This window comes from Phyllobates terribilis, unplaced genomic scaffold, assembly GCF_046119375.1.
Source record: "Phyllobates terribilis strain yellow unplaced genomic scaffold, ASM4611937v1 Scaffold_8__6_contigs__length_399053987, whole genome shotgun sequence".
Lineage (NCBI taxonomy): Eukaryota > Metazoa > Chordata > Amphibia > Anura > Dendrobatidae > Phyllobates > Phyllobates terribilis.
Genome location: NW_027362768.1, coordinates 384803888 through 384826282, shown reverse-complemented (window position 1 = coordinate 384826282; position 22395 = coordinate 384803888). Strand labels below are relative to the sequence as shown.

The following is a 22395-nucleotide window of genomic DNA, read 5'->3' as shown; positions in this document are numbered from 1 at the left end:
TATACCTGTACATCAGTCACTGTTAGCCACGTCTATACCTGTACATCAGTCACTGTTAGCCAAGTCTATACCTGTACATCAGTCACTGTTAGCCAAGTCCATACCTGTACATCAGTCACTGTTAGCCACGTCTATACCTGTACATCAGTCACTGTTAGACAAGTCTATACCTGTACATCAGTCACTGTTAGCCACGTCTATACCTGTACATCAGTCACTGTTAGACAAGTCTATACCTGTACATCAGTCACTGTTAGCCACGTCTATACCTGTACATCAGTCACTGTTAGCCACGTCTATACCTGTACATCAGTCACTGTTAGCCAAGTCTATACCTGTACATCAGTCACTGTTAGCCACGTCCATACCTGTACATCAGTCACTGTTAGCCAAGTCTATACCTGTACATCAGTCACTGTTAGCCACGTCTATACCTGTACATCAGTCACTGTTAGCCACGTCTATACCTGTACATCAGTCACTGTTAGCCACGTCTATACCTGTACATCAGTCACTGTTAGCCAAGTCTATACCTGTACATCAGTCACTGTTAGCCACGTCCATACCTGTACATCAGTCACTGTTAGTCAAGTCTATACCTGTACATCAGTCACTGTTAGTCAAGTCTATACCTGTACATCAGTCACTGTTAGCCACGTCTATACCTGTACATCAGTCACTGTTAGCCACGTCTATACCTGTACATCAGTCACTGTTAGCCACGACTATACCTGTATATCAGTCACTGTTAGCCACGTCTATACCTGTACATCAGTCACTGTTAGCCACGTCTATACCTGTACATCAGTCACTGTTAGCCACGTCCATACCTGTACATCAGTCACTGTTAGCCACGTCCATACCTGTACATCAGTCACTGTTAGCCAAGTCTATACCTGTACATCAGTCACTGTTAGCCACGACTATACCTGTATATCAGTCACTGTTAGCCAAGTCTATACCTGTACATCAGTCACTGTTAGCCACGTCTATACCTGTACATCAGTCACTGTTAGCCAAGTCTATACCTGTACATCAGTCACTGTTAGCCAAGTCTATACCTGTACATCAGTCACTGTTAGCCAAATCTATACCTGTACATCAGTCACTGTTAGCCAAGTCTATACCTGTACATCAGTCACTGTTAGCCACGTCTATACCTGTACATCAGTCACTGTTAGCCAAGTCTATACCTGTACATCAGTCACTGTTAGCCAAATCTATACCTGTACATCAGTCACTGTTAGCCAAGTCTATACCTGTACATCAGTCACTGTTAGCCACGTCTATACCTGTACATCAGTCACTGTTAGCCACGTCTATACCTGTACATCAGTCACTGTTAGCCACGTCCATACCTGTACATCAGTCACTGTTAGCCACGTCTATACCTGTACATCAGTCACTGTTAGCCACGTCTATACCTGTACATCAGTCACTGTTAGTCAAGTCTATACCTGTACATCAGTCACTGTTAGCCACGTCTATACCTGTACATCAGTCACTGTTAGCCACGTCTATACCTGTACATCAGTCACTGTTAGCCACGTCTATACCTGTACGTCAGTCACTGTTAGCCACGTCTATTCCTGTACATCAGTCACTGTTAGCCACGTCTATACCTGTACATCAGTCACTGTTAGTCAAGTCTATACCTGTACATCAGTCACTGTTAGCCACGTCTATACCTGTACATCAGTCACTGTTAGCCACGTCTATACCTGTACATCAGTCACTGTTAGCCAAGTCTATGCCTGTACTTCAGTCACTGTTGGCCTTGTTTATACCTGTACGATAGTCACTGTTGGCCACGTCCATACCTGTACAGTGGTGGCCAAAAGTATTGGCACCCCTGCAAGTCTATCAGATAATACTCAGTTTCTTGCAATCACAAATTCTTTGGTCTTATTCTCTTCATTTAATTTGCTTGCAAGGAAAAATCACAAAAGAGAATGAAGCAAAAATCAAATCATTGATCATTTCACACAAAATTCCAAAAATGGGCCGGACAAAAGTATTGGCACCCTCAGCCTAATACTTGGTTGCACAACCTTTAGCCAAAATAACTGTGAACAACCGCTTCCGGTAACCATCAATGAGTTTCTTACAATGGCCTGCTGGAATTGTAGACCATTCTTCTTTGGCAAACTGCTCCAGGTCCCTGATATTTGAAGGGTGCCTTCTCCAAACTGCCATTTTGAGATCTCTCCACAGGTGTTCTATGGGATTCAGGTCTGGACTCATCGCTGGCCACCTTAGAAGTCTCCAGTGCTTTCTCTCAAACCATTTTATAGTGCTTTTGGAAGTGTGTTTTGGGTCATTGTCCTGCTGGAAGACCCATGACCTCTGAGGGAGACCCAGCTTTCTCACACTGGGCCCTACATTATGCTGCAAAATTTGTTGGTAGTCTTCAGACTTCATAATGCCATGCACACGGTCAAGCAGTCCAGTGCCAGAGGCAGCAAAGCAACCCCAAATTATCAGGGAACCTCCACCATGTTTGACTGTAGGGACCGTGTTCTTTTCTTTGAATGCCTCTTTTTTTTCCTGTACACTCTATGTTGATGCTTTTTCCCATCTACTTTTGTCTCATCTGACCAGAGAACATTCTTCCAAAACGTTTTAGGCTTTCTCAGGTAAGTTTTGGCAAACTCCAGCCTGGCTTTTTTATGTCTCGGGGTAAGAAGTGGGGTCTTCCTGGGTATCCTACCGTACAGTCCCTTTTCATTCAGACACCGACGGATAGTACGGGTTGACACTGTTGTACCCTCGGACTGCAGGGCAGCTTCAACTTGTTTGGATGTTAGTCGAGGTTCTTTATCCACCATCCGCACAATCTTGCGTTGAAATCTCTCGTTAATTTTTCTTTTCCGTCCACATCTAGGGAGGTTAGCCACAGTGCCATGGGCTTTACACTTCTTGATGACACTGTGCACGGAAGACACAGGAACATTCAGGTGTTTGGAGATGGACTTGTAGCCTTGAGATTGCTCATGCTTCCTCACAATTTGGTTTCTCAAGTCCTCAGACAGTTCTTTGGTCTTCTTTCTTTTCTCCATGCTCAATGTGGTCACACAAGGACACAGGACAGAGGTTGAGTCAACTTTAATCCATGTTAACTGGCTGCAAGTGTGATTTAGTTATTGCCAACACCTGTTAGGTGCCACAGGTAAGTTACAGGTGCTGCTAATTACACCAATTACAGAAGCAGCACAGGATTTTTCAAACAGTGCCAATACTTTTGTCCACCCCCTTTTTTAGGTTTGGTGTGGAATTATATCCAATTTGGCTTTAGGACAATTCTTTTTGTGTTTTTTTCATTGAAGATAAATTAAATGAAGAGAATAAGACCAAAGAATTTGTGATTGCAATCATTTTCAGGAAGAAACTGAGTATTATCTGACAGAATTGCAGGGGTGCCAATACTTTTGGCCACCACTGTATGGCAGTCACTGTTGACCACGTCTATAACTGTACGTCAGTCACTGTTGGCCAAGTGTCGACCACGTCTATACCTGTACGTCAGTCACTGTTGGCCACGTGTTGGCCACATCTATACCTGTACGTCAGTCACTGTTGGCCACGTGTCGGCCATGTCTATACCTGTGCATCAGTCACTGTTGGCCACGTCTATAACTGTACGTCAGTCACTGTTGGCCACATCTATACCTGTACTTCAGTCACTGTTGGCCACATGTCGGCCACGTCTGTACCTGTACGTCAGTCACTGTTGGGCACATCTATACCTTCACTTCAGTCACTGTTGGCCACGTGTCGGCCACGTCTATAACTGTACGTCAGTCACTGTTGGCCACATCTATACCTTCACTTCAGTCACTGTTGGCCACGTGTCGGCCACGTCTATACCTGTACGTCAGTCACTGTTGGGCACATCTATACCTTCACTTCAGTCACTGGTGGCCACGTCTATACCTGTACGTCAGTCACTGTTGGGCACATCTATACCTTCACTTCAGTCACTGTTGGGCACATCTATACCTTCACTTCAGTCACTGTTGGCCACATCTATACCTTCACTTCAGTCACTGTTGGGCACATCTATACCTTCACTTCAGTCACTGTTGGCCACGTGTCGGCCACGTCTATAACTGTACGTCAGTCACTGTTGGCCACATCTATACCTGTACTTCAGTCACTGTTGGCCACGTGTCGGCCACGTCTATACCTGTACGTCAGTCACTGTTGGGCACATCTATACCTTCACTTCAGTCACTGGTGGCCACGTGTCGGCCACGTCTATAACTGTACGTCAGTCACTGTTGGCCACATCTATACCTGTACTTCAGTCACTGTTGGCCACGTGTCGGCCACGTCTATACCTGTACGTCAGTCACTGTTGGGCACATCTATACCTTCACTTCAGTCACTGGTGACCTGTGCTTATGTGATTGATGTATTGTTACCTCTTATGGGGTCTTTTGAATCACTATTTCCCTGGTTTTCTTTCCAGATCAGCTACGCCTCAGCTCTTCCCTCCTTGGCGGATAAGACCCAGTTCCCTTCCTTTGTCCGCACAGTCGGTACAGTGGACTCTCAGCCTGTCGCTGTGGTCCAGATGATCAAGCACTTTAATTGGTCCTGGGTTGGCATCTTGTCTTCCAATAATGACTATGGAGACCAAGGAAGCCAGAAGCTGAAGGTGGAGATGGCAAAGAACGGCATCTGTGTGGCTTTCGCCAAAACCCTCTCCACCGCACCGAGCAAAGAAAGTCTCGATAACATCATCACCTCCATCCAAAAAACCAAGACCAATGTCATTGTCCTGTACGCGTACGCCACCGAGCTGATTGCTTTCTTCCAGGCCATCATTGCAGGCAAGATCACCGGGAAAGTCTGGATTGCGGTGGGGAGTTGGCTGCCCTCAGCCGTCTTTACACAGAAAGATCTATGGGCCGTTCTTAATGGGACTCTTGGACTGGCCAAATACAGCTCTAACATCCCAGGTTTCCGGGACTTCCTCTATAGCGTAGAACCAGCAAAGTACCCCAATGATATCTTCATCAGGGAGTTTTGGGAACAGGTGTTTCCTTGTAAGTGGAAGGAGAATTATGTGGGCAACATATCCAGTGCCACCAATGTCACGTGGTGCACCGGCAAAGAAAACCTTACCAAAGTGGACAATTCAGTGTACGACACTACAAACTTCAGATTATCCGTGTCTGTGTACAATGCTGTGTATGCCGTGGCACACGCTATACATAACATGCTGTCCTGCCAGGGGGGAACCGGGCCCTTCAGCAACGGCACGTGTGCAAACGTCAAGGATTTCCAACCATGGCAGGTATGAAGCGAATGAGAATGTATAGAATCATAAGCAAAATTATAAACTGGATGCACTGTAGATACAATGTAATATCCTCTGATACTTTGTATCCTCTGCTCTGGACTCACTATTCAGATAGCTCCAGAAATATTTGGATAGTGAGACAAGTTTTGGCATTTTAGCCGTTTACCAAAACATATTCCAGATCCAGTTTTACAATCAATATGGGCTTAAAGTGCCGACTCTCAGCTTTAATTTGAGCAGATTCACATCCTAATTGGAAAAAGGGTTTAGGGATTACAACTCTTTAATATGAAGCCGCCTCTTTATCAAGGGACCAAAGCTAATTGGACAATTATCTCCCAAGCTCTTTAATGGGCGGCATGGGCTTTTTCCTCCTTAATCCATCATCAATTAAGCAGGTAAAAGGTCTGGAGCTGATTCCAGGTATGGCATTTGCATTTGGAAGCTGTTGCTGTTAACCCAAAACATGCGGACAAAGTAACTATCAATGAAAGAGAAACAGACCATTATTAGGCTGAAAGAAAACTAGAAATCCATCAGAGAAAGCAGAAATGTTAGGAGGGGCCAAATCAACAGTTTGGTACATTCTGCAAAAAAGAGAGTGCCCTGGTGAGCTCGGGAACTGAAAAAGGCCTGGACGCCCACGTAAGACAACAGTGGTGGATCATTGCAGAACCCTTTCCATGGTGAAGAAAAACCCCTTTACAACATCCACCCAAGTGAAGAACACTCACCAGGTAGTACATCTGAGACCCTGAAATGAGGAGGCTTTGTAGAAAAAGGGCTACAATTCCTAAACATTTCACAGAATAGTTTTGTTCAACCCCTTTAATTAAACCTGAAAGTCTCCACTTCAATTGCATCTCAGCTGTTTCATTTTTCATCCAAAATAGCGGCCTGCAGAGCTGAAATCACGAGGATTTGTCACTGGTCAAAGATTTCAGGACCTCACTGTATGTGATACTTTGTATCCTCTGCTCTGGACTCACTGTAGATACAATGTAACCATTTTCTGTCTCTTCTTTTAAGCTTTTCCATTACATTAAACGTGTGCTCTTCCTGAACTCGGCCGGGGAGAGAGTCGCCTTTGATGAAAAGGGAGAATTGAAAGGACTTTATGATGTTCTGAACTGGCAAATGTCTCAGGATCTGAAGGGAGAACTTGTCAATGTCGGGATCTTTGATGATTGGGGTCCCAATGGTAAAAAGCTGATCCTGAATGAAAAAGGGATCATATGGGGAGAGAAGTACAAGGAGGTGAATGATCCTGATTCTTGGTTCTTGTTACATTAATGATGTTCTGCAGCAGCTGTCTCTGACCTGTCATTCCCTAGAAACTACAACTCCCAGCATGCTCTACCAGCTGCCTGCTCACTTGGATTTCACATTGCCAATTGTTGTTTTCCATTATTACTACAATATTATCAGGTTACATCCCTTGTCTTGTTTCAGGTCCCCCCATCTGTGTGTTGTGATAGTTGCCCCCCAGGATTCTGGAAGGCTCCCAGAGAGGGGCAGCCCTTTTGCTGCTATGATTGTCTTCCTTGTTCAGATGGAGAAATTTCCAACCAGACAGGTGCGTTCCTAGTTTATAAAAATGCCAACATTTTCTTTTCTTGCTCTGGATCTATGGCAAAGTTCAGAGTTTATTAGTTCAGTTATTACTGTGATATCAATATAGAGGAGACATCAGCAGATTGCTGCACATTATAAAGAAGTTAATACAACCACTACTATTATTACTACTATTATTATCATCATCACTATTGTTACTATTATTACTGTTACTATTATTACTACTATTATCACCACTATTGTTACTATTATTACTGTTACTATTATTACTACTATCATCATCACTATTGTTACTATTATTACTGTTACTATTATTACTGTTACTGTTATTACTATTATTATCACCACTATTGTTACTATTATTACTGTTACTATTATTACTGTTACTATTATTACTGTTACTGTTATTACTATTATTATCACTATTGTTACTATTATTACTGTTACTATTATTACTACTATTATTATCACCACTATTGTTACTATTATTACTGTTACTATTATTACTACTATTATCACCACTATTGTTACTATTATTACTGTTACTATTATTACTATTATCACCACTATTATTACTATTATTACTGTTACTATTATTACTATTATCACCACTATTATTACTATTATTACTGTTACTATTATTACTATTATCACCACTATTATTACTATTATTACTGTTACTATTACTACTATTATCACCACTATTGTTACTATTATTACTGTTACTGTTATTACTATTATTATCACTACTGTTACTATTATTACTGTTACTATTATTACTACTATTATTATCATCATCACTATTGTTACTATTATTACTGTTACTATTATTACTACTATTATTATCATCATCACTATTGTTACTATTATTACTGTTACTATTATTACTACTATTATTATCACCACTATTGTTACTATTATTACTGTTACTATTATTACTACTATTATCACCACTATTGTTACTATTATTACTGTTACTATTATTATCACTACTGTTACTATTATTACGGTTACTATTATTACTACCATTATTACTATTACTGCCCCTCTCTATTGACTTTAGCCTTAATAAGTATCTATGAATGACAGTTACTATATGTTACATTTTAGAGCTGAAATAGACTTGATACATTGTATCTAAGCATTGTTCACTCTTTATTCAGATACCACTGACTGCATGAGATGCCCAGAGGATCAGTGGTCCAATGAGGACCGAGTCAAATGTATCCCAAAGGTGGTTGAATTTCTCTCCTATGGAGAACCCTTGGGCATAGCATTGTCCACTATCACCAGCGCCTTCTCGCTCGTCACCATCTCAGTTCTCTGTATCTTCATCCGGTTCCGGGATACTCCACTGGTGAAGGCCAATAACAGGAGCCTGAGCTATCTTCTGCTGGTGGCCCTGCTCTTGTGCTTCCTCTGCTCCTTCTTGTTCATCGGCCGCCCTTCCATCATTACGTGCTTCATCCGACAGGCCGTGTTTGGGACCATATTTTCCCTTTGTGTCTCTTGTATCTTTGCCAAAACTATTACTGTTGTTATTGCCTTTAATGCCACCAAACCAAACAGCTCCCTCAGGAAATGGGTGGGATCCTCAATTCCCAACTCCATGGTCCTCACTGGCTCAAGCATCCAAAGTGTGATCTGCGTGTCGTGGGTCATCATGTATCCGTCATCTCCAGAACTCAACATGAAGGCAACAAAAGGTGTCATCACCGTAGAGTGCAGGGACGGGTCCATCACCTTCTTCTACATCATGTTGGGATTCCTGGGATGTTTGGCTCTTTTGACCCTGGTGATTGCCTTTCTGGCTCGAAATCTCCCTGATGGATTCAATGAGACCAAGTTCATTACATTCAGCATGTTGGTTTTCACCAGTGTCTGGATCTCTTTCATCCCTGCCTATATCAGCACCAAGGGCAAGTACATGGTGGCCGTGGAGATATTTGCTATCCTCTCCTCCAGCCTTGGTCTGATTTGCTGTATTTTTGCCCCGAAATGTCACATTATTATCCTGAAACCTCATATGAACACTAAAGAGTATTTAATATCAAAGAGTCAGATCGGAAAGAAAACATAGAAATCATCTGAGTGACGGCAGACTGGTGACCAGACTAAAGAATTAACCTTTATAACTTTCACCCTCAGCATTTGGCTTTTCTCTACTTATCAAAATGTGATATTTTATGTGACAATCAATGTCAAAAATGTTCAGCTCACATCTGGGCCGTTAGAGCCAAATCACTAGGCTTACATTTTCTGCTTTTCCCATCCCACTGGTTAACTTTACTGTGTAGTCTGAGACGTGGTCAGCAGAGTCATCTCATGATCACTAGAGGGCAGGGATCTATTGGATAATACAGGATGGTAACACCATACACCAAACCTCCATTATTTCTGTCTGTACTCCATCCAGAAAGTGGACGGTTTTCTGTCTCCCATTCATTGCAGCTGCCATAAAGTGCACTCCCCCTGCTGCACCGTATATACAGACTGTACAATGTATCTCCTACATGCGGAAATATATAAAAGTGAGAAATAAATATCTAACAACAGTAGAAACGACATAGACGACACATCCGCTGATTTCTTAGGCCTTTACACCTTTGTTTGAAGCTGGATAATAAATTCACAATTTTCACAATGTTCTTGTCATCTTTTCATTCTTTTAATACTTTATGGATATTTGTAGTGATTTTTGCATAAGCAAATTTCTAATCCCCTCCTGGGTTCATGGTGGTCAGCAGATACCAGGTATCAACGACCATGAGGGCGGCCAACTCTGTCCTCCTCCTGCGTCTTTCATCATTTCGCTCCTCTGTGGCCTCGAAAATCTCACCGAAAACAAATCTGTGGCTTTACTACAAATCCCCAGGTGTCTGGCTATAACGAGTCTCCCGAGCAGCCGCTACCGAGACTTCTTACATAATCACTGCCCAAAATTGTCCTGGAGGACCAGAGAATTGGACGTTTCACGGGAGGTTTCGCCAGATCCACCAGGAATAGAATAGTTGATTGGAAACTGACACAGAATAATTTAATCAATTTTCCACAATTATCCCATTAGAACATCTCAATTATCTTGTCACACGGCGGGTAATCAGGTAATCATGGAGGAAGAGATATAATGTAGGCGCCGCTGCTCGATGTGGATGGAGGCGCCGCTCCTCCCGGTGGTCACACACATGACTCTGGTCCTCCACTGTCACGTCTCTGACCTCCCCATGAGGTTATCGAAGATTCTGGTTTTTCTAGCGCTCATCGTAGTCGTCCAAGAATCTGCACAAAACCGATGTCACCTGGAAAAGCAAAGCATTAAATCCTTCTCCTCCCGGGGAGACATCGTCCTCGGAGTCATCACTCTCATCCATTCCACCATCAACCAAACGTACGAGACGTTCAACGAGAAACCGGAGACCACGACCTGCGAAGAGTAAGAGAAAGAAAGCGCCGAGCACGGAAAGAAATGATGGAGAAAACGTAGGAAGAGAGAAGAGAGTACCTGGCTATATATCACATATCTATCTATCATCTATCTATTATCTATCATCTATCTATTATCTATCATCTATCTATTATCTATTATCTATCTATTATCTATTATCTATCATCTATCTATTATCTATCATCTATCTATTATCTATCATCTATCTATCATCTATCTATTATCTATCTATTATCTATCATCTATCTATTATCTATCTATCAATCTATTATCTATCAATCTATCTATTATCTATCTATTATCTATCATCTATCTATCTATCATCTATCTATTATCTATCTATTATCTATCTATCATCTATCTATTATCTATCTATTATCTATCTATCATCTATCTATTATCTATCATCTATCTATTATCTATCTATTATCTATCTATTATCTATCATCTATCTATTATCTATCTATCAATCTATTATCTATCTATTATCTATCATCTATCTATTATTTATCTATTATCTATTATCTATCTATCAATCTATTATCTATCAATCTATCTATTATCTATCTATTATCTATCATCTATCTATCTATCTATCATCTATCTATTATCTATCTATTATCTATCTATCATCTATCTATTATCTATCATCTATCATCTATCTATTATCTATCATCTATCTATTATCTATCTATCTATTATCTATCTATCTGTAACTATCTACACTGGTGCTTGAAAGTTTGTGAACCTTTCAGAATTTTCCATATTTTTCTGCAAACATTTTTAGCTAAAATTACATTAGATTTTCACACAAGAACTAAAATTAAGTAAGAAACTACAGTGCTTTGAAAAAGTTTTCATACCCCGTGAAGTTTTCCACATTTTTTTCACATTACACCCGGAAACATAAATATATTTTATTGGGATTTTCTGTGATAACAACACAAAGTAACGAGTATTTGAGAAGTGTAAAGGAAATAATAGAGAGTTTTCAAAATATTTAAAAAATATAAATCTGAAAATTGTTCTGTGCATTTGTATTCAGCCGCTGAGTCAATACTTTGTAGGACCACCTTTTGCTGCCATTCCTGCTGCAGTCTTTTGGGGTCTGTCTCCCCCACCTTTCTCTGCTGCAGTCTTTTGGGGTCTGTCTCTCCAGCTTTGCCCCCTCGCTCTCGCTCAGTGAGATTGGGTGGAGACGTCTGTGATCAGCAATTTTCACATCTTGTCACAGATTCTCTGGGATTTGGGTGTGGATGGTGACTGCGCCGTTCACACACAGGAATATGCTCTGATCTAAACCCTCCATTGTAGCTCTGGCAGGATGTTGAAGTTTGTTGTCCTGCTGGAAGGTGAACGTACGCCCCGGTCTCAAGTCTTCTGCAGCCTCTAACAGGATTGCCCAGTATTTAGCTCCATCCATCTTTCCATCACTTCTGACCAGCTTCCCTGCCCCTGCTGAAGAAAAGCCTCCCCACAGCAGGATGCTGCCACCACCATGTGTGTTGGTGGGGATGGTGTTTTCAGGGTGATATGCAGTGTTCATTTTCTGCCATACATAGCATTTTACATTTAGCCCAAAAGGTTCTCCTTTGGTCTCATCTGACCAGAGCCCCTTCCTCCACTTGTTCGCTGTGTCCCCTACATGAGACATCTTATGTCTTCTTTCACAAATGTCTTTTTTTCTTGCCACTCTTCCAAAAAGGCCATATTTGTGGAGCATACAACTAATAATTGTCCTGTGGACAGATTCCTGTGGATCTCTGCAGCTCTTCCAGTGACCATGGTCCTCTTGGCTGCTTCTCTAATTAGTGCTCTCCTTGCTTGGGATGTCAGGTTAGGTGGACGGCCATGTCTTGATAGGTTTGCAGTTGTGCCATACTCCTTCCATTTTTGGAACAGTGCTCCATGAGATGTTCAGAGCTTGGGCTATTTTTTTTATAACCTAACCCTGCTTTACTCTTCTCCATGGCTGTTCCAGAACTTCACCTTTATTCTTACTTTTTCCATTCCTTTGTAGAATGACTTGTGATTCCGGGTTGTGGTCTCACTGTAGGAACCTCGATCTCCTGAGATTCAGCTCATGTACAGATGTCCGGACATTTTTCTTTAGAATTAGCTGGTATAATTCAGAATTTATTGTTCCGTTAGTGATGGTGGCCTTCCTGGTCCAGATGGAACAAAACAGAACCAAACCCTGATACCACCACCATGTCTCACAGATGTAGGAGGTTTTGTGCTGTAATTCAGAGTTTTCATTTAATATTCCAGGTTATGGGCACTAGATTCTCTGATGGACGTTTATCCACAGAACTCGTCTGATCGCCGTATGTGGAGTCGGGAAATAATTTTCCCCTAATTTGGGGCAATTAGCATCGGCCTCATGGGCTTTTCACCTTTCTCTGGATCAACATGTTAACTACAGGCTGTAATTGATGGACTTATGCTGACCTTCAACTTAAAAAACCTGATAAAACTATATTGGGTCATTTTTCACTATAAAAAGTGGAAAGTCTAATACTTTTGACTCCTTTATTTGATTTGGTCTATACATTATCTATCTATTATCTATCTATCTATTATCTATCTATCATCTATCTATTATCTATCAATCTATCTATTATCTATCTATCTATTAATCTATCTATCATCTATCTATTATCTATTATCTATCTATTATCCATCTATCTATCTATTATCTATCTATCTATCTATCTATCTATCTATTATCTATCTGTGAAGACCCGGGGTCTTCCGTGGACGGAACGCTTCACAGGGTGAGGGTAAAACAGCGTGGAAATACTTTAGTGAACGACAAAGTGGACAATAAACATATAGAACAGTCCCAGCAAACACCCAAGATGGTACAACATTAGACAGTCTCACCCTTCCTTCTCCGCCCGCCTGGGATAGAACAACTGCGACTATGGGACTTCCAGGGCCAACTACCTCAACCAGTGGCCCCCCACTTTTGGAGGGCCCCCACAGAGAGAAGGTAGCGGCAAGCTTAGGAAGCTGACAGTCCATCGAGGTACAAGGCCAGGAGACCCGAGGATCCCACCCTGGCCTCTCCGAGAGTTTCCATGGGGCCAGATGACTGGCTGGTCCCAATCTGGCTTTGTCCAAATGTCTCCATGGGTTCTAGGTGACCGGAGGGTCCCACCTGGCAACTCCAAACAACATATCCATGGGGCCAGGTGACTTCTTTGTCCCAACCTGGTCTCCCCAAATGTATCCATGGGCTCTCTGATGGTCAGTGGAGCAGATCCATATCTTTCCAGTCAGGGCCATATATCCTTAGGCTGGAATCATGTAGAATCCAAATCTGTGTCTCTTTGGATAGATCCATGCTACCAAGCTGATGGTCTGAAGAGAGTCTGATCTTTGATTCTCCTTGTAAAGTCTCTTTCCAGTCTCTGTTTCAAATCTGCCTGCTACAGAGGCATATGTTCCTTAAGTAGTTCACATTTGTTCTTCCAAGTACACATCCACAGAGCAAGGGTTAGGGAGGGTATTATTCAAGAGGGCTCAGGTCTCATTGTTTGAGCCTTTAATCAATTTACATTGTTGGCATAGGAGGGGGCTCTTTAAATCAACATCTAGCTAGTTTTAGTACAATATGCAATTATCATAGTAACAAACATCATTGTTTCATGACCAAGAGAAGTAAACATTCAGGGTTATACAAATACTGGTCTGTCCTTTTTTACCCACCAAAGAAACACACACACAAGTTCTAAAGTGAATATAAACACAATAGTGCATTTCTCTTGGCTTCACAAATCTAGACGTCTGGTTGATTAAGATTAGAAGCTGTTTCGTCACATTGCTCCCCCAATCTTAATCAGCCAGACATGACAGAATCCCAATCATCCTTCTCCACTTATTGGAGACAGTCCATCAGCATGTCTTTAAGCACAGACACGAATGTAACAGGTTTCACCTTCATGAGAACAAAACTTTGTATCATCCAGTTTCCTCAGAGCACATTCCATGTCTTCCTTGTGAATAAACTCCACACGTAATTGACGACAACCAACTCTTATCCATTGCGTCCACACATGCCGTCCTCTGCATCCTGTGGTTCCTGAATTAAATCCGATGATTGTCGATGGCCTGGTATTCAATCCGTTGAAGCTGGCACAGCTCCTGTAGCTTCCGTTTCTTGTTGCTTCTGTATATCCTCTACCGATCCTCCTCCCAAGGCCGGGCTGGTGGGGTCGGACATGGTGCCCTTTGTATGGTGTGTGCTGACACCAGTCCCTTGCAGCTCCCCCAGATCCGCTGGGCTGAGTAGTATCCCACCGCTGCCATCGGGGTCTACTGTGGGCGTAATACTACTCAGAAAACACAGGGTACGGGTAAAACAGCGTGGCAATATTTTAATAAACCACCAAACGGACAATAAACACATAGGACAGTCCCAGCAAATACCCAAAATGGTGCAACATTACACAGTGTCACCCTTCCTTCTCCGCCCACCTGGGATAGAACAGCTGCGACTTTGGGACTTCCAGGGTCGACTACCTCAACCAGCGACCCACCAAAGAAACACACACAAGTTCTAAAGTCAACATAAACGTAAAGTCAACATAAATCTAGACGTCTGGCTGATTAAGATTAGAAGCTGTTTCGTCACACTATCTAATATCTATCTATCTATCTATCTATCTATCTATCTATCTATCCATCTATGTACATAGTTTTGTGGGGAAGCAGTCAGTAAGTAGATATGTGCAGTGTTCCTTTGGCAGACTAATTCCTTATCACGTCTGCGCCTCTAGAAACAATTGCAACATTTAAATTAGGAAAGAAGGAAATGGAAAGTGGTGAAAAGTAACTTTTATTATTGTATGAAAACTCTAAAGATAAAAATGCTTTTTCTTCTTGGGTATAAAGTGATGTCAGCTGCTCCCGGGGCCCCACATATTGATTGGGGTACATTGCACCAGCCGCTCCCGAGATCATTGGATAATAATAAAAGTTACATTTCATCACTTTACTTTGCATTTCTCCACATGTAATAATTTAAATGTTGAAAGAAAACAGTAGAATTTGCACTTTATTCATTCACTTTTCATTCATTTTTCTATGATGAGGAGTCCAGTGGGCGGTGCTACTTAGTGACTGGCAGCTCAGGGAAGTCTGTAAATCACTACAGGATCCGCCCACTGGACTCCTAAGTGTAGAAATAGGGATATAGGAAAAGTTCTTATTACAAAACTCTTATCTGGGTCTCAGCTGCTCCTGTTCTCTTCCATGGGAATTGTATTTACAGCCTCCATAAATGTAATTAATCTATAGAAGCTTTTAGTGCAGATGGACTCTGATTGCCCCCTGGTCGCCGATGTAGATGTGCATCCTATGTATGATGTGCATCCGTTAACGTCACCTTGTCTTCTCCAGTTTCCTTATCAGATATTACAGAGACGTCCTCGCTGTGGTTTTCGCCATCGAGGAGATTAATGAGAATATTCATCTCCTGTCGAACCTCACCCTGGGGTTTAATATCTTCGACTCCTGTGTGTCGGAGGCCCGAGCCCTCCAGGCCGCCCTGATGCTTCTCTGGCCGGAGACGGGTTCTGGTTATGAGTCCAGTCCTCGCTGGAAGGGTCCATTCCTGGCCGGGATTGTAGGAGACTCCATGTCCACCTTGTCCATCCCCATCGCCAGGATCCTCGGTCCGTGCCACTACCCTCAGGTAATTCTCTGCGGGTCTATAGGATGGTGGGGGCAGTGATACATTGTGACATTGTATGGACACCTCATTCCCTGGTAACATGGGCAGCATGCCCTGGGTGGGGGGACGCCGGCCCCTTCTAGATGACATCTTCTGCAATATCTCCAACATAAAATCTCTATTGAGGTCGAAAAACCTTAAAGGGAAAATGGTGGAGAAAAAAAATTCCTGTTGGTTAAATCTGATTTTTTTTTTGTTACGTGTATTTTTTTTTATTGGAAATGTTTTCTTTTTAATTTCATATCACAATACTTTATTAAAAGAAGAGAAAACAAACTTAGGAATTTTACAATATTCTCACTGGCCACTGGGGCTTTTTTAGACTCAGTCATCCTGCATTTCAGAAAGAGTTAATTTTCTTATTATCCCAGTAGGGATTACAGTAAAATATAACACCGTTACAGTGGGGAAAATAAGTATATTATCCATTGCGGATTTTGGTTTTCCCACCTACACAGAATAGAGAGATCTGTAATTTTTATTGTAGGTCACTTCACCTGTGAGAGACAGAATATAAAATAACAACCAGAAAATCCCATTGTAGGATTGTTACATAATTAATTTACATTTTATTGCCTGAAATAAGTATTTGATACAATAGAAAAACAGAACTTAATATTTGGTGCAGAAACCTTTGTTACAATTACAGAGATCAGACGTTTCCTGTAGATCTTGACCAGGTTTGCACACACTGCAGCAGGGATTTTGGCCCCCTCCTCCATACAGATCTTCTCCAGGTTTGCACACACTGCAGCAGGGATTTTGGCCCCCTCCTCCAAACAGATCTTCTCCAGATCTTTCAGGTTTCGGGGCTGTCACTGGGAAACATTGAGTTTCATCTCCCTTCAAAGATTTTCTATTGGGTTCAGGTCTGGAGACTGGCTAGGCCACTCCAGGACCTTGAAATGCCACTCCTTAGTTGCCCTGACTGTGTGCTTCATATCATTGTCATGCTGGAAGACCCAGCCACGACCCATCTTCAATGCTCTTACTGACGGAAGGAGGTTGTTGGCCAAAATCTCGTGATACATAACCCCATCCATCCTCCCTTCAATACAGTGCAGTCATCCTGTCCCCTATGCAGAAAAGCACCCCCAAAGTATGATGTTTCCCCCACCATGCTTCATGGTTGGGACTGTGTTCTTGGGGATGTACTCATCCTTTTTCTTCCCCCAAACATGGCGAGTGAAGTTGATACCAAAAAGTTCTATTTTGGTCTCATCTGACCACATGAGCTTCTCCCATGCCTCCTCTGGATCATCCAGATGGCTATTAGCGAACTTTGAATGGGTCTGAACATGTGCTGGCGTGAGTAGGGGGACCTTGCGTGCCCTGCAGGATTTTAATCCATGATGGCGTAGTGTGTTGCTAGCGGTAATGTTTGAGACTGTAGTCCCAGCTCTCTTCAGGTCATTGACCAGGTCCTCCCATGTAGTTCTGGGCTGATTCCTGACCTTTCTCAGAATCATCCTTACCCCACGAGGTGAGATCTTGCATGGAGCCCCAGACCGAGGAAGATTGACCGTCATCTTGTGTTTCTTCCATTTTCTAATAATTCTGCTAATAGTTGTTGCCTTCTCACCAAGCTGCTGCCTGTTGTCCTGTAGCCCAGTGGTCCCCAACCTTTTTTGCACCAGGGACCGGCTTGAAGCAAGATCATTTTTCCATGGCCCAGCAAGGAGGGGGTGGGGTGGGCGGGGCTTTGGTCATATGGGGGCGGGGTAATGGAGGGATTTGGAGTTTAGTGCATACTGATCATATAGTGTAGACCAGGTCCCCGCCAGGAGCTATGCCAGGAGCCCCACATAATGTGCTGTGCCAGGAGCCGCATCACTGAGGCCCCATCACGCCCTGCAGCAGGACAGGGCAGCTGTCCTGACAGATGCTGTTCAGCTGCATTTACTTCATCCCAGGGGCGGACACAGACTGTAGTGGGCCCCTGTGCAAGAAATTTTTGGGGGCCCCCCCCGCCCTTCATAAGGCAACAAAGTTATGTAAACATAACCCCCCCATGTGCATCTCTCACCCCCCCATGTGCAGCTCACCCCCCGTGCATCTCTCATCCCCTCCGTGCATCTCTCATCCCCCTCCGTGCATCTCTCATCCCCCTCCGTGCATCTCTCACCCCCTCCGTGCATCTCTCATCCCCTCCGTGCATCTCTCACCCCCCCGTGCATCTCTCATCTCTCCCCTCCCCCCATGTGCATCTCTCATCTCTCCCCTCCCCCCATGTGCATCTCTCATATCTCCCCTCCCCCCCATGTGCATCTCTCCCCTGTCCCCCATGTGCATCTGACGCGCCCCCTGGGCCATGTTGTTAGGGATACCCGGAGCCGGATCAGATGGGGGTTGTAGTCTCCGAGTGGCTGTGACCCGGTCCGTGCCCAGGGTGTCAAACTCAGTGTGTGGCAGTCCTACAGATGTTATTAGAGTTCTTTGTGTCGACTACGCCACCCGTTGATTTGCGGTCAAAAGGCCGCCGCTGCAGCAGGGTCCGCTGAGGCTGTTGGTATGTGTGCAGCTTTGGTAGTATAACCCCCAACGGGAGGGGTATAGCCTCAGGGGGTCAGATGTAGAGGATGGTGGTTGTGAAGGTGCAGGATGAATCAGCAAGAAGACTCAGAGTCGGGCTGTGCAGTTCAGGGGTTTTTACTTACGGGTGTTCTTATGGTCACTCTGGCCTGAAGCGACCACCCGAGCCGTGCTGCGTCCACCAGGTCCTGGACTCGGCTAACCCCCAGGCAGTTCTGGAGCGTGGTCCTGAGCTCCTGTCTGACTTTCCCTCTCTTCTGGCCGTTCTCACCAGGGATCCACCTATGTCCGGCTCCCTCGGGTCTCTTGGTGGGTACACCTCTTCTGGGTTCCCTGACCCTATACTTGGTCTGCCTTCCTGGTGGATTTGGTGAGGGTCGTGGCAGATCCTGCCCACGACCTCCGGTCTCTGGCTAAGGTGTGCTTTTCTCTCTGCCAGCTTGGGATCCGGTACCCTAGGTGCCAACCCTTCACCCTGTTGTTTGTATTCTGGGGTCTTGGGGTTCCTGCTTGTTTTCTCTGGGTCCTTCTGACTCCTCTCTCTCTCTTGGCCTTGGAGCTGGGCCCAGCCGGAACCACAACTCCCTGTCAGCCCTTCTGGCTGAGCTTCTCTGCTCTGCTCCTCAGGCTAAACTCTGACAGACTGACCCTGTCCTAAGATGGTGCCCACCTTATATACTCCCTCTATGTGTGAGCTCAGGTGACCAGCACCCAATGAGCTCCTAGCATTACCCAGACTGCTCCCCCTATCTGCCCCTACACTACTGGGATGTTCCACCCCCCTCCCACTCCAGCCAGGAACAGACACTGTCGTACCTGCACATTTCTCTAGTGGGAGTACCATCGGTCTGTCCCTCGGAAATGGGATGTGTGTAGTGCATGCAGCTAACTGAGCTCAGTTCCACACTCCATCCTTACCCGGGAGTGGAATATCACACCTCTGGGTTGAGGTGCAATACCCCTGTAGCAGCCGAATCCTCAGGGTGCTACACATCTCTCATCTCTCCCCTCCCCCCATGTGCATCTCTCATCTCTCCCCTCCCCCCCATGTGCATCTCTCATCTCTCCCCTCCCCCATGTGCATCTCTCATCTCTCCCCTCCCCCCATGTGCATCTTTCATATCTCCCCTCCCCCCATGTGCATCTCTCATATCTCCCCTCCCCCCATGTGCATCTCTCCCCTGCCCCCCATGTGCATCTCTCATCTCTCCCCTCCCCCCATGTGCATCTCTCATCTCTCCCCTCCCCCCCAAGTGCATCTCTCATCTCCCCTCCCCCCATGTGCATCTCTCATCTCTCCCCCCCATGTGCATCTCTCATCTCTCCCCTCCCCCCATGTGCATCTCTCATCTCTCCCCCCCCATGTGCATCTCTCATCTCTCCCCCCCATGTGCATCTCTCATCTCTCCTCTCCCCCCATGTACATCTCTCATCTCTCCCCTCCCCCATGTGCATCTCTCATCTCTCCTCTCCCCCCCATGTACATCTCTCATCTCTCCCCTCCCCCATGTGCATCTCTCATCTCTCCTCTCCCCCCCATGTACATCTCTCATCTCTCCCCCCCCATGTGCATCTCTCATCTCTCCTCTCCCCCCCATGTACATCTCTCATCTCTCCCCTCCCCCATGTGCATCTCTCATCTCCCCCCCCATGTGCATCTCTCATCTCTCCCCCCCATGTGCATCTCTCATCTCCCCCCCCATGTGCATCTCTCATCTCTCCCCCCCATGTGCATCTCTCATCTCTCCCCTCCCCCATGTGCATCTCTCATCTCTCCTCTCCCCCCCATGTGCATCTCTCATCTCTCCCCCCCCCCATGTGCATCTCTCATCTCTCCTCTCCCCCCCATGTACATCTCTCATCTCTCCCCTCCCCTATGTGCATCTCTCATCTCCCCCCCCCATGTGCATCTCTCATCTCTCCTCTCCCCCCATGTGCATCTCTCATCTCTCCCCTGCCCCCCATGTGCATCTCCCATCTCTCCCCTACCCCCCATGTGGATCTCTCATCTCTCCCCTCCCCCATGTGCATCTTTCATCTCTCCCCTCCCCCCATGTGCATCTCCCATTCCCCCCACTCCTAGTTAATTGTATTTTAAAAAAAATAAAACTTGTTATACTTACCCCCATGCGATCCCTGCAGAATCCTGGCGCTCGTCCAAATCGCTGACACCAGGTTCTCCTGCCTTCCGGTCATGTGACTGCGCCGTCACATGACCGGAAGTCAGAGGAATTATGAGATGTCCTGGACCCGGCGCTTTGCATGGGGCCAGGGGCCCCATGAGGAGAGAGACGCACAAGAGGGGGGCTCCGAGGGGGCACCTACCGGCCGGGCCCCATACTGGAGTCAGGGCAGTCATGCCCTGATGGCGGCCCTGCTGGAGGCTGGAGGGGCCCCCTCTCCCTCGGGGCCCCCGTTCAATGAACCGGCTGCACGGGCGGTAGTTCCGCCCCTGCTTCATCCTGCTTCAGGACCTGTGGTGACATCACAGTTATGTACCTTGATGTCATCACAGGTCCTCTACAGGTCTACCCTGCGGGAGTCTAGAACAGCCGGCAGCATCCACCCCACACAGTGTGCTCTGAGCCACCGCAGACCAGAGCACACTGTCAATGTTTAGTGATTGTCTGTGGCGGTGCCGCGGACCGGCTGAAAAACCCCAACGGCCCGGTCCTAGTCCGCGGACCGGCGGTTGGGGACCTCTGCTGTAGCCCATCCCAGCCTTGTGTAGGTCTACAATTGTGTCCCTGGTGTCCTTAGTCAGCTCTTTGGTCTTGGCCATGGTGGAGAGATTGGAGTGTGATTGAGTGTGTGGACAGGTGTCTTTTATACAGGTAACGAGTTCAAGCAGGTGCAAATAATACAGGTAATGAGTGCAGAGTAGGAGGCTTCTTACACAAAAACTAACAGGTCTGTGAGAGACAGAATTCTTGCTGGTTGGTCGGTGATCAAATACTTATTTCATCCAATAAAATGCAAATTAATTATGTAACAATCCTACAATGGGATTTTCTACATTTTTTTTAGATTCTGTCTCTCACAGGTGAAGTGACCTACGATAACAATTACAGACCTTTCCATTCTTTGTAGGTGGAAAAACTGCAAAATCGGCTATGTATCAAATATTTATTTTCCCCACTGTACATATGGCAGCTGGCATGTGGAGGTGGGGGTACTGATGCATTGGGACATTTGGAGGTGGCAACATTGATGCATTGGGGCATGTGGAGGTGGGGGCACTGTTGCATTGGGAAATGTGGTGTTGGTTGAGGGGGCACTGGTGCATTGAGATATGAGGTGTTGGTTGTAGGGGCACTGGTGCATGGAGGCATGTGGAGGTGGGGGCACTAATGCATTGGGGAATGTGGTGTTGATCAAGGGGGCACTGGTGCACTGGGGCACGTGGTGCTGATTGTGGGGGCACTGATGCATTGGGGCACATGGTGATGGGGGCACTGGTGCATAAGGGCATGTGGAGGTGGGGGCACTGGTGAATAAGGGCATGTGGAGGTGGGGGCACTGGTGCATAAGGGCATGTGGAGGTGGGGGCACTGGTGAATAAGGGCATGTGGAGGTGGGGGCACTGGTGAATAAGGGCATGTGGAGGTGGGGGCACTGGTGCATAAGGGCATGTGGTGTTGGTCGAGGGGGCACTGATGCATTGGGGAACGTGGTGTTGGTTGAGGGGGCACTGATGCATTGGGGAATGTGGTGTTGGTCGAGGGGGCACTGATGCATTGGTGAACGTGGTGTTGGTCGAGGGGGCACTGATGCATTGGGGCACAGGAGCATCAC

At 45.3% G+C, this 22395-nt stretch overlaps 1 protein-coding gene across 1 annotated transcript in view; it reads left to right on the top strand.

The window, feature by feature from the left end:
• The window catches only part of LOC141157777 (extracellular calcium-sensing receptor-like), a 101142-nt gene extending 92179 nt beyond the window's left edge, over nucleotides 1-8963 (top strand). The window contains exons 2-5 of the mRNA XM_073645307.1: nucleotides 4472-5302; nucleotides 6338-6565; nucleotides 6761-6884; nucleotides 8047-8963. Coding sequence (XP_073501408.1) covers nucleotides 4472-5302; nucleotides 6338-6565; nucleotides 6761-6884; nucleotides 8047-8963 — 2100 coding nt within the window. The remainder of the gene's footprint in view (nucleotides 1-4471; nucleotides 5303-6337; nucleotides 6566-6760; nucleotides 6885-8046) is intronic.
• Nucleotides 8964-22395: the final 13432 nt, after the last annotated feature.